The 13,036-nt window shown below is 46.9% G+C and overlaps 1 protein-coding gene across 3 annotated transcripts in view; it reads right to left on the reverse strand.

The window, feature by feature from the left end:
* Positions 1 to 12,549, reverse strand: part of MKRN1 (makorin ring finger protein 1) — a 28,755-nt gene extending 16,206 nt beyond the window's left edge. Inside the window, exon 1 of one of the 3 annotated variants that reach the window (XM_039234006.1) lies at positions 12,528 to 12,549. Coding sequence is in view for 1 of the 3 variants with exons in the window: in XM_039234005.1 (XP_039089936.1) it covers positions 2,944 to 3,128 (185 nt within the window). In the remaining 2 variants the exon portion in view is untranslated. Of the gene's footprint in view, positions 1 to 2,683; positions 2,705 to 2,943; positions 3,312 to 12,527 lie in introns of those variants that run through there. The other 2 variants (XM_039234005.1, XM_039234007.1) reach the window with 2 other exon arrangements.
* Between the last annotated feature and the right edge of the window lie 487 nt (positions 12,550 to 13,036).

Consider the following 13,036-nt stretch of genomic DNA (forward strand, 5'->3'; position numbering starts at 1 on the left):
AGAGACTTTCTGGAGGAAGTTCCTTTATTTCTAAGCTATACTTGCATTTATAAAAACAAACAAAAAAGCTTTTCAAAAACAGAAATGAAAAAAACAACTTTTTTGTTACATTATATTCAACTGCCAAAAGTTACCTACCACTGTAGAAGAATTCTAATAAAAAGCAGTGTCTAAGTTCAAAATTACAATGTATTCTTCTAAGTATTATTTTAACCCCACACTCTCAAAGAAGCTAAAACCAATAGCCTATTTCATAATATTCCTCCAATTAAAAATATGAAAAATGGCCAGATGGGGGCAGCATAACACAGTTCTTCAAGAAAGGTATACGTAGTTAGGTTCTTCTTAAGCTGCAGAAATAGAACACGAGATAGAACTTCGAGAAATATATTAAGAAGGTAGTAACCAAAAAAATATATGAATGACTCAGAACAATTAAAAACAAATATCCATCAAACGGAAAGGGGGAAACAACCTGTAAGAGGATTGTGCCCTAAGAAAATAGTCTCAAATTGCTAGACATGAGAAGGAAAACAAAAACACTAAAAATACAGCACTCTCTTGCATTCAAGGGAGATTTCGCTTTCAAACACAGTAAAAATATTTATAGTACAGTGCATTTCTACATTCCCTTGAACATCTAGCATTCATTCAATCTCTTGCTTAAGCACTAACACTTATTTAATGAATAACTGAAGGCGGTGGTGTCAAGAAACTGTCCTTTGTCTCTGCTAACTTACAAGTTTGTTCTCTTTTTTAAAATGAAAGCAGAGGAATCCTTGAGCACATGAAGCGGGGAATTTTAGGTGTGGGTTTCCCAACATCAGCTCAAGCATTAACCAAGTACAGATAATGATAAATGAAATAGGGTCCCTACTCTGAGCTCTGAGTCTGCCATAAATGAAGACATATTTGACATACTCCTATCCAGAGCAAAAAGATGTTTTTTAAAAACAAGAGATTATGTTGGTACCCAGAACAACTGAAAACAATGTCAAATATTAAAATCCAAGACAAATCAACTAACCTATACTTTTAGATCACTTTCTCCAAGTAGAAGTTACAGGTTTATATAAAAAACAAAAACGAGTACATCTAAGCCTGTAGCTTTCACACAATGCCTTTTCAAAATATTAGATTACTGAGCTGTGCAAAATTTTTAAATAACATATTATTGGTTCGTGGGCAAAAAATTCCCACCAGTCCAGGGACAATCTAAGATTCACTCAAAGGTACTAAGGGCAGGCAAAAAGGAATGATTAGTCTGGTAAGCTATTTTGAATTCTGATACTATACTGGTGAGGAACCAGAAAGAACAAGGAAAGTGTCTAACAGAGGAGAAAGTGGAGTGTAGAAGTGACCATGAATTCTGTGCACTGCTGTAAAGCTGGGTTCAAGGTACAACTGCTAGATAAAAATGAGGAAGTATGGGAATTTCAGGTTGGTGATGGGTGTTCAAGACTAGACTGTACTGAGACTGGGGACGGCAAGAAAAATCAAGGCATTGTATGGAGTTCTTAAAAGAACTCACATATTCAAGAAAACATTATTTTCAGCATATAGAAGTAGACTGGGACTGCAGAGTGATGGGGCTAAAAGTTCAGGAATATAAAAGTTTACACTGGCTCTTTTATTTTTAAATGATCCAACTACCACATATAAATCAACTACAGCACTGGAGGGGAAAAAAATGGTAAACGGACCCGAATAACTGTTTCCATGAATAGGAATTTTTAAAATTCTCTTTAAGATACTGCACTTGAGTCCATTCTTAATATACAAATGACAGAAAAAAGAAGCATCCTAAAATAGAAGCATCCTAAAATAGCTTTTATGCTTCTCCATCCCGTTGCTGAAAAGAAACTTAATTAAGCTTATTATCCATGCCTTCCATGTATCTTAAAGAAAGAGAACGCTTCAATATCGCTGTTAACACCAGGTCAGTGAGTTCTCTATGTTATGGATATTCTTACGTATTGCATGGAAATTATCCCACTCTGGTGCAACCCGGCTTTTCAGGTGGATTTTTTTTTTTCAACCGGTAAAGAAAAGCTTCTGGTCGCTACTTATCACTTCTAAAAAAAAACCCAGTATAACATCCAATTAAATGCACTCATCCTTTATGTACGGTGCGATCATTTTTTCCATGCGTGTACACACACACACACGTATCTATAACCGCCATCCACTAATTATTTTTCTTTTCAAACACTTGCATCTGAGACACCAAACCAAACCGAAACCTCTCTCCTCCGGGAGCGACAAGCTCTTTGATTCCCCCTTGAAAACTAAGATGCGTGTATTTCAGAAGAGAAAACATTTCGCCGCGGAAGGGGAATGCAGCGCCTACGATTTCAGGCGGAGGAGAGGCACCCGAGCCCCGGCGCTCGCTACTAAGACAAAGCTCAGAACCGCCAACCTCAATAAACATACAAAGAAGAAATAACAAAAGCTACTTCTCGGGTGGGGCGCGGGGCGGGGGCGGAGAGCTGCGAGCAGACGTTACCAACGGATGACAAGCCGCCGGGGACCGGCAGCCAGGCCACCCAGCAGGGGAACGCGGCTGCGCTCCCTGGCCCCGCAGGGCTGCGGCGAGAGCACCCACCCCTCCCCGGCCCTGCGGAGGTGCGGGCGGGGGGTGGGGGATCCCGCGACAATGAAAAGGAGGGAGGAGCCAGCCCACCTTTCCCTCTGCGCTGCGCGGCGCGCCGCTCGGCTGGCGCGGGCGAGGCGGCGGACGGCGCGGCGGCCCCGCAGCGGCGCTGCGCGCGCTCGGGCCGCGGCGGCCGGCGGGGGTTGACGCAGCGCGGGCGGGGAGGCCGCGGCAACCAAACGCCGCTCTCCTCCTTCCTCCGCCCGCCCCCGGCCGGCCGCCCGCCCCTTCCTCCGCGCCCTCTCCGCCGCCTCGGCCCCCGCCCGGCGCCCGGCTGCGCAGCGTCTCACCTGCAGGTGACCTGTTTGGTCCAGCCGCCGCTGCCGCCGTCGCTGCCGCCTCCCCCTCCCCCCGCCCCCGGGGACGGGGACGTGACTGTGGGGATAGGGGTAGGGGAGGCCGCTGCCACCGCCGCCGCTGCCGCTCCTGCTCCTGATGGTGTGGCTGTTGTTCCGGGAGCTGCAGCCTCCGCCATTACTGTTTATCCCACACAGCAATGGCACCGGAACTTCCGGGATCACATAGTTCCGGTCCGGCTGCAGGAGGAGAGGGCGGCGAGGCGAGGGGAGGGGAGGGGATGGAGACTGGGGCGCCCGCTCGCTCCCCTCGGCTCCGCGTCGCGTCTCCGAGCGCTCTCGCGGTTCGAACTGCGGGCCGGAGCCGCAGCGCCCGCGGCCCGCCCCCAGCACCCCGATTGGCGGACAAGAGAGCCCCGCCTGCGGGGGCGGGGCGGGGGCCGGGCTCCGCCAGGTGGGCCCGCCCTCACTGCCCCCGCCCCCACCACTCCACATTTTGGGGCCCGAGTCTAGGTTTCAAGCGTGGCGACCTAGTACTTCCCAGCAGACGCTGATGCTATATTGGGCGGGAATTTGGAACCTCCGTTGGAATCTGGACTTTCCCCATTTACTGGCTCTACCAATTATTGGCTGAACAAACTTGGGGCTAGATACCCATTTTGAGCCTCAGTTTCCTCATCTCTAAAATGGGGATGCTAATAGGCCCTCCCTCAGAGTTGCTGTGAGGATTATATGATGTGCGTAGCAATGACTGAGCCTTGTACATAGTAAATAATAATATTCTCTACGCCTCCAATCGGTGTGATCTCTGAACCCAAGATAGTAGCATGGTAGCCAAGCAAAGGTTCGGAAGTTAGCTTATCTCTCTTATCTCCTGGTCTCCCCCCCGTTCCTAACCATGTGTCTTTGAGCAAGTTAATTTACCTCAGTGCTCCTGCTTTCTCTTATCTGTAAAAAAAATAAATAAACATAACAGTAACTTTGAAGAATAAAAAAACGGTACCTAACCCGGGTGATTGCAAAAATCAAATGGGAGTCCATGGAAAATCCTTAGCACTGTTCTTTCACACTATTAGTTGATAAAGAACAAAAGGTGTCTGGAACATCCCAGCTTCTCACAACCATTTGTGAAACTATGAAAATTAGAATGTACATAATCCTGTTTCCCTATTAATGTCCACTCTCCTCTCAGATGCTGCATATTAAATCCTGAATTTCCATAGGCAGTTTTCCATAGGCCTGATTTGCTTTTCTTCAGTCTACCTTAAGAAAGTGAAAATTCACCCTACTGGGGATCAGACCAGTGTACCTGACTGATGCAAATAATAACAGTAATAGAGCCAACAGAAAACAATGTTTCTCCCAAGGCCTCACCATGGCTGCAAAACGACTGTAACAACCCCCTTTATCTTGTCTTCTCATCCCACCCGCTTTAGTGCTCCCTCCCCCAAAGATGGAGACATGCAGTTCCCTAACTGCCCCACCTCATGACAGTACCCAATTAGGAACTGGTTCCTCTTCCGCTAGACTCTCCCCAAACCAGCTTCAAACCAGTAGGAGACCCCTCTCTACCTCCCTTCCAAGATGCCCACCATTTCTTGGCTGCGTGGTCTCCCCTGCTGTAGCCAGAATCATAAATTTGAATTTGGACTACAGGCGTATTCCTGATAGTCTTTGTTGAGTTTTATCATCGTTTTCTAAAAAGGGAAGTGGGGGAGGGGCACCTGGCTGGCTAGCAGAGAATGTGCCTCTTGCTCTAGAAGTTAGTTGTGTGTTTCAGCCCCACATCGGGTGTAGAGATTAAGGGGAGGGGGGACAGAAAAAAGCACAACTTTTTTATGCTAAGGAGGGTCACAGTAACTTAAAGCATTCTTCTATTTTAGGGAAATTCTCTTGTTAGTATGGATTCTTTTTGTCTCCATATTGCTGCCCTCACCTGGAAAGCATTGGCACCCAGCTCAGAGCCCTCAGTGCCACACCTGGAAAGGCCATGGGCAAGAACTTCAGAAATACACCAGACCCAGTCCTAAGATGGGGTGAGGATGGGACCCAGGGCTGTCCCCAAGGTCACATGTGCCCATCCAAGCTGAGTTCTGAATTTCTGATCTTCCTGCTCAACCCTTCAGCCAAAGTGATAGTGTCAGTTTCTGCTCAAAGTCCTCCAAGTAGGGTTTCAATCAGGGTAAGTCCTTGGCAATGAATGAAAGAATTCTCTCATGTTATAAAAATTACTATGCCTTGGCTCACCATCCACACCAATAGGAATAATAAGGTTTTGTGTTATAGGGAAATGAACTCGAGTCCTCTGTTTTAGATTACTGGGAGAAAAGTTCAGCTCAAGGGCAACTCGTGCATTTCTTCACTCAAGAAATACGGATTAGTGACTGCTGTACCGAATAGCCAGCTTATTGTAGGAGCAAGGGCCTCCAGTGTGGTGTGATGTGAGCACACCAAGAACCTTCTCAGATGTCAAGATCCAGAGGGGGGTTTGACCGCAGGCTGGGGAGGACTCCCATGGGAGCACTCATATTATTAATCACCTCCATTGACTGGGCATCAAGGCCAGTTTAAAAACACTTGGCAGGGACACCTGGGTAGCTCAATCAGTTAAGTGACTCGGGCTCAGATCATGACCTCACTGTGAGTTCAAGTCCCACGTCAGGCTCTATGCTGACAGCTCGGGAGCCTTAAAACCTGCTTTGGATTCTGTCTCCCCACCCCAGCACCACCAACCCTGCCCCTGCCTTGCTCATGCTGTCTGTCTCGCTCAAAAGTAAACAAACATTGGGGTGCCTGGGTGGCTAAGTCGGTTAGGTGTACGCCTTCGGCTCAAGTCACGATCTCATGGTTTATGGGTTCGAGCCCCACATCGGGTTCTGTGCTGACATCTCAAAGCCTGGAGCCTGCTTCAGATTCTGTGCCTCCCTCACTCTCGATCTCAAAAATAAATAAGCATTTAAAAAATTTTTAAAGTAAACAATTAAAAAAAGAAAAAAAACTCTTGGCAGGCACAAGGGAAGGAAGAGTCCCAAGAAAGGACACGGTGGGCATCTCCTTCATAATTTTGCACAAAGCTATTATCATTTCTTGAGCACAGTGATCGTATTTATTAAAATGAAAATGTTGCACAGCTTGACAAAGGAGGGTACAGTGAACTGGTCAGGAGAACAGGAAGCTTAAAGTCTGACTGGAGTGGAAAACCCAGGTGACCCAGGAATCACGAGAGAACACAGTAGTTGTGTAACATCAGGCAAGTTATGGCTTCAGTTTCCTCTCTGGTGAAATACTTTCCTTATAAGCATCCAGTGTGTTAATATATGTTCACAGGACACTTGCTGGCCTTCCTAAATGCTAGATAATTACTTGCTATTGTTTCCATTGATGTTGTTAGGATATTAAAATAGGTTTTTCAAATGTGGCATATTTGAAAATACAGGATGCCCAGTTATGTCTGAATTTCATTTTTAAAAATGGGGGTGGGCACCTCAGTGGCTAAGTCAGGTGGGTGTCTGACACTTGATTTCAGTTCAGGTCATTATCTCAAGGTTCGTGGGCTCCGGGTCTGTCCCTCCCATGCACACTCTCTCTCAAAATAAAGTGAACTTTAAAAAAAAAAAAAAAAAAGAGCTCACTTAAAAAATTCTGAAGTTCTATGCCCAACACGGAGCTTGAACTCACAGCCCCCAGGTCAAGAGTTGCATACCCTGCTGACTGAGCCAGTCGGGCACCAGTAAGTCTGAATTTCAGATAAATACATTGGTTTTTCCATATAAGTATATCCCAAATATTGCATGGTATACATTTATAGTTAAAAAATGATTCACTGTCGGGGCGCCTGGGTGGCTCAGTTGGTTAAGCACTGGACTTCAGATCAGGTCACACTCTCAAGGTTTGCGGGTTCAAGCCCTGAACTGGGCTCTGTGCTAACAGTTCAGAGGCTGGAGCCTGCTTCGAGATTCTGAGTCTCCCTCTCTCCGGCCCTTCCCCACTTGAACTCTGTCTCTCACAAATAAACATTAAAAAAATTTACAAGAAAATGATTCACTGTCTGAACTTCTTGTGTAACTAGTCCTCCTGTACTTTACCTGACAGTTTTCAAAGTGATGAGGGCAGTCTGGGTCTGAGGAGCCAGAGAGGTGGAGGGGCCCCACAGGGGTAGCCAAGTGTCCTTGGCTTCACACAGGATGGAAATCAAACGTGAGCTAGCAGGAAGTGAAAGTAGAGTTTACTGTAGACAAGATTTATTGTAGACAACCTTATTGTGCACAAGATATATAGACAGACATACGGACAGAGAGGCCGGGAGACTAGGAAAAGAGCAGAGTCTCAGCTTTACTTGGGGTCTGGGGTTTTTACTGGCAATTGTGGTCTATGCGCGTGCCCTCTTAGGCATCCGGGAACTGGCCAGAGCAAAGGACAGGGTCTAGGTGTCCTTCCTTAAGTCATGGAATCCCTGAAGCCAGCGGTCTTGGGGTCAAGGTTATGTGGAGTCAGTGGTCTCAGAGAATGTTTGAGGTCCCCAGCCTCTTCCAATGTTATCCAAAGATTTCATTACTTCTTTATCCCTTACAAGGAAGACATCTGTCATTTGCTGTACAGGGTTATTGGGGGGGGGGTACAGTCCCTAGCAAGAATAGAAGCTGGAAAAGGAGCAAAGGGAGAAAACATCCCCCCCCCCCTCCGTGGGGTCTCTTTAGTTTCTCTGTCTCAAAGCTTTTATCCTTTATTTTTTAAAGCCTTTTTTGCCTACCTTATCTACTTTGAGCCTCACAGCAGGCTTTGCAGTGGGACAAACAGATTACTTTGCCTCTTTCAATCTGACAAGGTAAGGTAGAGACAGGCACTGATACCACGCAGGATTACACAGCCCTTGAGCTCCAGAGCAGAGCTTAGGGCTTGAGGAATTTGACCTTGTGGTCTGGAAGTCAGGTCCTGCCTCAAGGGAGCTTTTCATTTGAAAGGGAGACCAGACCTGCAGACTAGACACTGCTTGTCCCTCTGTGCTGAGTGCCACAAAGCTAAAGAGAAAGATAGTCCTGTCACCCTGACATGACACCTTGACCTGTGAGCTCTCAACTTTAGCTGTACGTGACTGGCTTTGGCTTAGGTCATGTTCGACGGTTCAGGCCCCACGTCAGGCTGTGTGCTGACAGCTGAGAGCCTGAGGCCTGCTTTGGATTCTGTGTCTCCCTCTCTCTGCCCCTCCCTTGCTCACACACACTCTCTCACTCCCAAAAATAAACATTTTAAACAATTTAATAAAAAAATTTAAGTAACAATTTAAGTAATGACTTGGTTGATCACTGTACAGTTTATATTCTCAGGGGTCAACGGGTTTCTGCCTTTTTAAGTGCCCTCTCCCACAATTTACAAATTATTTTGCAATAATGCTGTGTTAATTTTTGGTTTACATAAAAATTAAGAACAATGAAGTCACGTGACTCAAATAGTTGTAAAAGTAGGGAAAGGCAGGACAAAGATTCTCTTGGGCCAAATTCTACTCAGGCTCCCCTGAACTCAGCTAGGCCTCAGTTTTTGGACTCTCACATTCATCCCTGCATTGATGGTCTAATTTTAGCAAGAATCCTGGGAAAATGGTTTAGCCAGAACCCTCCACCCTCCATTTCTGATCAGGCTCCTCATCTTACACCCTCCCTTAGGTTGAAAGGACTTCAACCACCTCCATTTTGACCTCAAGACTGTAATTTCTTACTGATTAAATTCTCCTTTCCAGCTTATCTCTTAACTCAGACAAAGGACCCTTCGGGCAAAGCATCCCCTGCTGGGAACCAAAATTACCTCCTCAAGCCAGCAAGACCTCACCCACAATTGACCTCTCCCAAGACTATGATGGACCTGACCAGTAGCCACTGACCTCTGTCCCAGTTTCCTTATATAAACCTAGAAGTGGGGCACCTGGCTGGATCAGTGGGTAGAGCAGGCAACTCTTGATCTCAGGGTTGTGGGTTCAAGCCCCACATTTGGCCATAGAGCCTACTTAAAAAACAAACAACCTGGAAGTATCTTCAGCACTTTGGAGACTTCGGATGTCCCGTCTTCGTGGTGTTGCCCTTACTGAAATAAATTCCTTATTTTTTATCTTTGTTTTTTTAATAACGTTCACTTATTTTTGAGAAAGAGAACGTGCGAGCGGGAGAGGGCCAGAAAGAGGGAGACAGAGGATCGAAGCAGGCTCTGTGCAGTGGGTGCAGAGCCTGATGCAAGGCTTGAACCCATGAACCATGAGATCATGACCTGAGCCGAAATCAAGAATTGGCCGCTTAACCAAATGAAGCCACCCAGGTGCTGCTCCTTATTTAATTTTCTTTAATTTTTCTTTTTTTAAAATTTTTGAGAGAGCACGCATGAGAGTGAGGAAGGGGCAGAGGGGGGACAGAGGATCAGAAATGGGCTCAGGGCTGACAGCAGGGCGCCTGATGTGGGGTTCCAACTCATGAGATCATGACCTGAGCTGAAGTCGGACACTTAACAGCCTGAACCACCCAGGTGCCCCAGCTTCTTTGTTTCACCACTGTTGTGGTTTAAGGAGGGTTCAGACCCACTGGCCAAGAAAGAAATTTTGAGACGTTTTCAGTGCATAAGGGAGTTTCTGTTAAAGTGCGGGGACAGGACCCGGAGGGGGTGGGTAGAAACAGCCTCACTGGGACAATGAGGAGCAATGGATTATATCCTTGGGAGCTGGGGGAGGAAAAGGAAAGACCTAGGAAATTTCCAAAAGGATTTTCATGCTAAAGAAGACTCACGCACAGGACCCCGAGGCCTGGCTACCATCAGGCTAAGGCTGCTTTTCCCTGTAGCAAGGCCTCCTCTGCCTTTGGATGGTCAGCGGCAGGTGGCCGCCGCACCTGGTCTGCCTGGGCCCTGGGAGCCAGCTGCACATGGCCCTGTCTACAAGGTGACCACCCTGGCTTGCCTTCAGCCAGAGTCGGGTTAGGTCGGTTTAGCCAAAGCGCCCCTGATGCCTGCTGCGGCGGTCTCTTCAACTTCCCACCCACCTAACCCACCCCGCTCGCGTTTTGCTGCTTGGCTGTAAACTGCCAGCTCCTCAAGCTGTGTCTGCAGCGGAGCCCAGGCTCCCCCGGCAGCAAGCCCCCCTAAGACGGCTCCCCCCTCACAGAAGCCAACCCTGCCCTGCTTCTCCTTCCCGAGCGCCATGGCACCGTTTTCCTTCCACAGAATGTTATTTTTTCTTCAACAGCTATCAAAATGTCACGAACTAGACCCCAAGATCCGGCCTGTACCGCGCACCTGCTTGTACTCACAAACCGTTGTCTTACGTTTCCCACTAAGCTCTTCCTCCCGACTTTTCCCCTAACACAGGCCAGTGAAACCCGGACGCCCCCCCCCCCAACCCCGCTGCCCCGGAGATGGCAATGGCCGGACGAAATTGCCCACCTACCCAGACCACCCAGCCCGTTTGAGCCACACCTGACTCGCGCCTGCGTAGACCGACAGTGGAGGGACCTCTGGGAAGACGTACAATCACCTGTGCTTCATTAGAATACTAAAATCTCCGCCCAGGGAGGAGCCTCGGCCTCATTTGCATAACATGCAAAGTACCCGAGTAGGTGTATTTCCGACCCTCGCGGCCGCCTCTCCTTAGTAGGACGAGCCTTCCCAATCTAAATATTCATCCTAACCCTAAACCAAAGGAGCCTATGCACCCTCTCTCCAGGAGTCGCGGCTTTGGAAGCTATTCCGCAGGAGCTCCTTCTCTGCTGAAATACAAGTTTTCTTTGTGCAACAACTCAACCCAGTGTCGTTTCTGACTCACCTAGGAGTGAACTCCTGTAGGTTGGGTTGCAAAAAACTTCTATCTCCCAGTCCATTCTCTGGGTCTCCCAGCTCTTCCCCCTCCTACAGGCAACCACTGCTTTATTAATTTGTATATCTTTCCAGAGCTATCTTATCCATATTCAAGTAAATGTCTAGGTTTTTCCTCCTCTTGTATATAAAACTAGCGGCAGGCTATACACCTCCCTCCTCCCCCAACCTAAACAGCAATATATTTGGAGCTCTTTCCAGAACAGAACCTAAAGGAAACCTTTATTCTTTTTTATACTTGCATAGCTCTCTGCTATGTGGATGTATCCCATCATTTATATGGCCCTTTCCCGTTAGGAATAACTGGTGAAGTTTTCAGTCTTTTAGCAAAATAAACAGTGCTTGAATTGATTACATTTTATGTAGATTTTGCACAAGGGAGATTAGGTCTGTAGGATAAACTAGAACTTGCACTGCCAGGTCAAAGAGCAGGGACATTAGCCAGGTGTTATGAAAACGTCCATACAGTCCTGATGGGGGAAACAAAGGCAAAACAAATGAGAAGTTTAATTTTCTCACTGCCCTACAGCCCATTGCCAAGTCCTTAAAACAGAGTGACCTTCCTCTGAGGGAAAAGACTATCGTAGCCCGACTCCCCAGGATCCTCTAAGTCTACTTGAACATGTAAAACTTCCTTTGGAAACTTTATCTCCAGCCCCAAAAGATAGATGTTGGCAACGTATTCCAAACTTATGGCCCCCTGATATACATCTGAAGGGTCTCATGACTGAGGTTTTACTAGACAGCAATTAATGACATTTTCCTAACAAGAACTAGCCCCTCAAGGTTCTGGAAACCTTGTTTCCAAAATTCCCCAGAGACTTAATGCCAACCTGAATGTATATACTCAGTCCCCCATTACACCGCTGTGCAGCTCTTTTTGCCCACATGTCCTGTTCCTGTGCTTCAATAAAACCACCATTTTGCAAATAACTAAATAAACAAAGGTAAAAAAAAACAAACACCACCATTTCACACCAAAATTGTCTCAAGAATTCTTTCTTGGCTATGGGCTCCAAACCCCAACACTTCAAACCACATCAGTCCCACCAGCAATATATACGGAACAACTGTTTGTAAACACCCTCACCAATCCCACAAGCCACCAATTTTTGGCTGTTTGCCAATCTGATGGGGAAACAAACACGTCAATATAGCTTTTGGGGGGGGGGTGCCTGGGTGGCTTAGTCGGTTAAGCGTCTGACTTTCACTTAGGTCATGATCTCGCGGTTCGTGGGTTCGAGCCCCGCGTCGGGCTCTGTGCTGACTGCCAGATCAGAGCCTGGGGCCTGTTTCAGAGTCTGTGACTCCCTCTCTCTCTGACCCTCCCCTGCTCACGCTGTGTCTCTCTCTCTCTCTTAGAAATATATATATATATATGTATATATAGCTTTTGTTTTTTATTAAAGATTTTAAGTAATCTCTACACCCAACGTGGGGCTCAATCTCACAACCCTGGGACCAAGAGTCACACACTCTACCGACTGAGCCAGCCAGGCCCCCCTGGTGTCTAATTTTTTAAATTCTCGCATTTTTATTTTTAAATGTCTAACATTTTGGAGGAACCCTCAGACTTCCATCTGCATACAGTGTTCGGAGCTCTTTCGCCTCAGCATTTAGGTCAATGCCTGGGTCTGATTAGGAGCTCAAAATATTTGTCTAGGAAAGAAAATGGATAGATAAACCAATGAAGGATGTGTGCACCGGGCAAATTTAGATGTGTAGGACCTTACCTTGGCCAAGTTTTCCTTCCAGCTTTGTCGAGACAGGAGCTGAAGTTTTCAGGAAAAGAAGAAAGGAAATTTGCAGGTAACTCAGCACCTCCTTAAATAGCTATCAGCACTCTCACTCCAAAGAGCCTTCCGGCTGACCAACTAGAGTTCGCTCCTGGAGGGAGGGGCAAAAAGTGCTAATAGGCTTCCAACTTCCTCTCTTGCTTTTGCTACCGGCATGAGCTGAAAACAATGGATAAATCTCCAAATGAACAGAATGGGCTGGGTGCCCCTGTGAATAGAAAAAAGATAAACTTTATTCTAGAAAATGGCTCCTAGTAACCATTTAAAATACCAAGACATTATAGTTAGAAAAATCTCGTCTGTTTTCTTTGCCTTCTTGATTTTGTGGGTGCACGGGGTGTGGGGTGGGGAAGCAGTTATAAGTTGCAAAGGAAACAATGCCTAAGGCCTGAGACCTCAGAGGGCCGCCTGATCACCATGGAAATGACCCATTTCAGGCCTCTTGA

This window comes from Hyaena hyaena, unplaced genomic scaffold, assembly GCF_003009895.1.
Source record: "Hyaena hyaena isolate Hyena2069 unplaced genomic scaffold, ASM300989v1 scaffold_82, whole genome shotgun sequence".
Taxonomy (NCBI): Eukaryota; Metazoa; Chordata; class Mammalia; order Carnivora; family Hyaenidae; genus Hyaena; species Hyaena hyaena.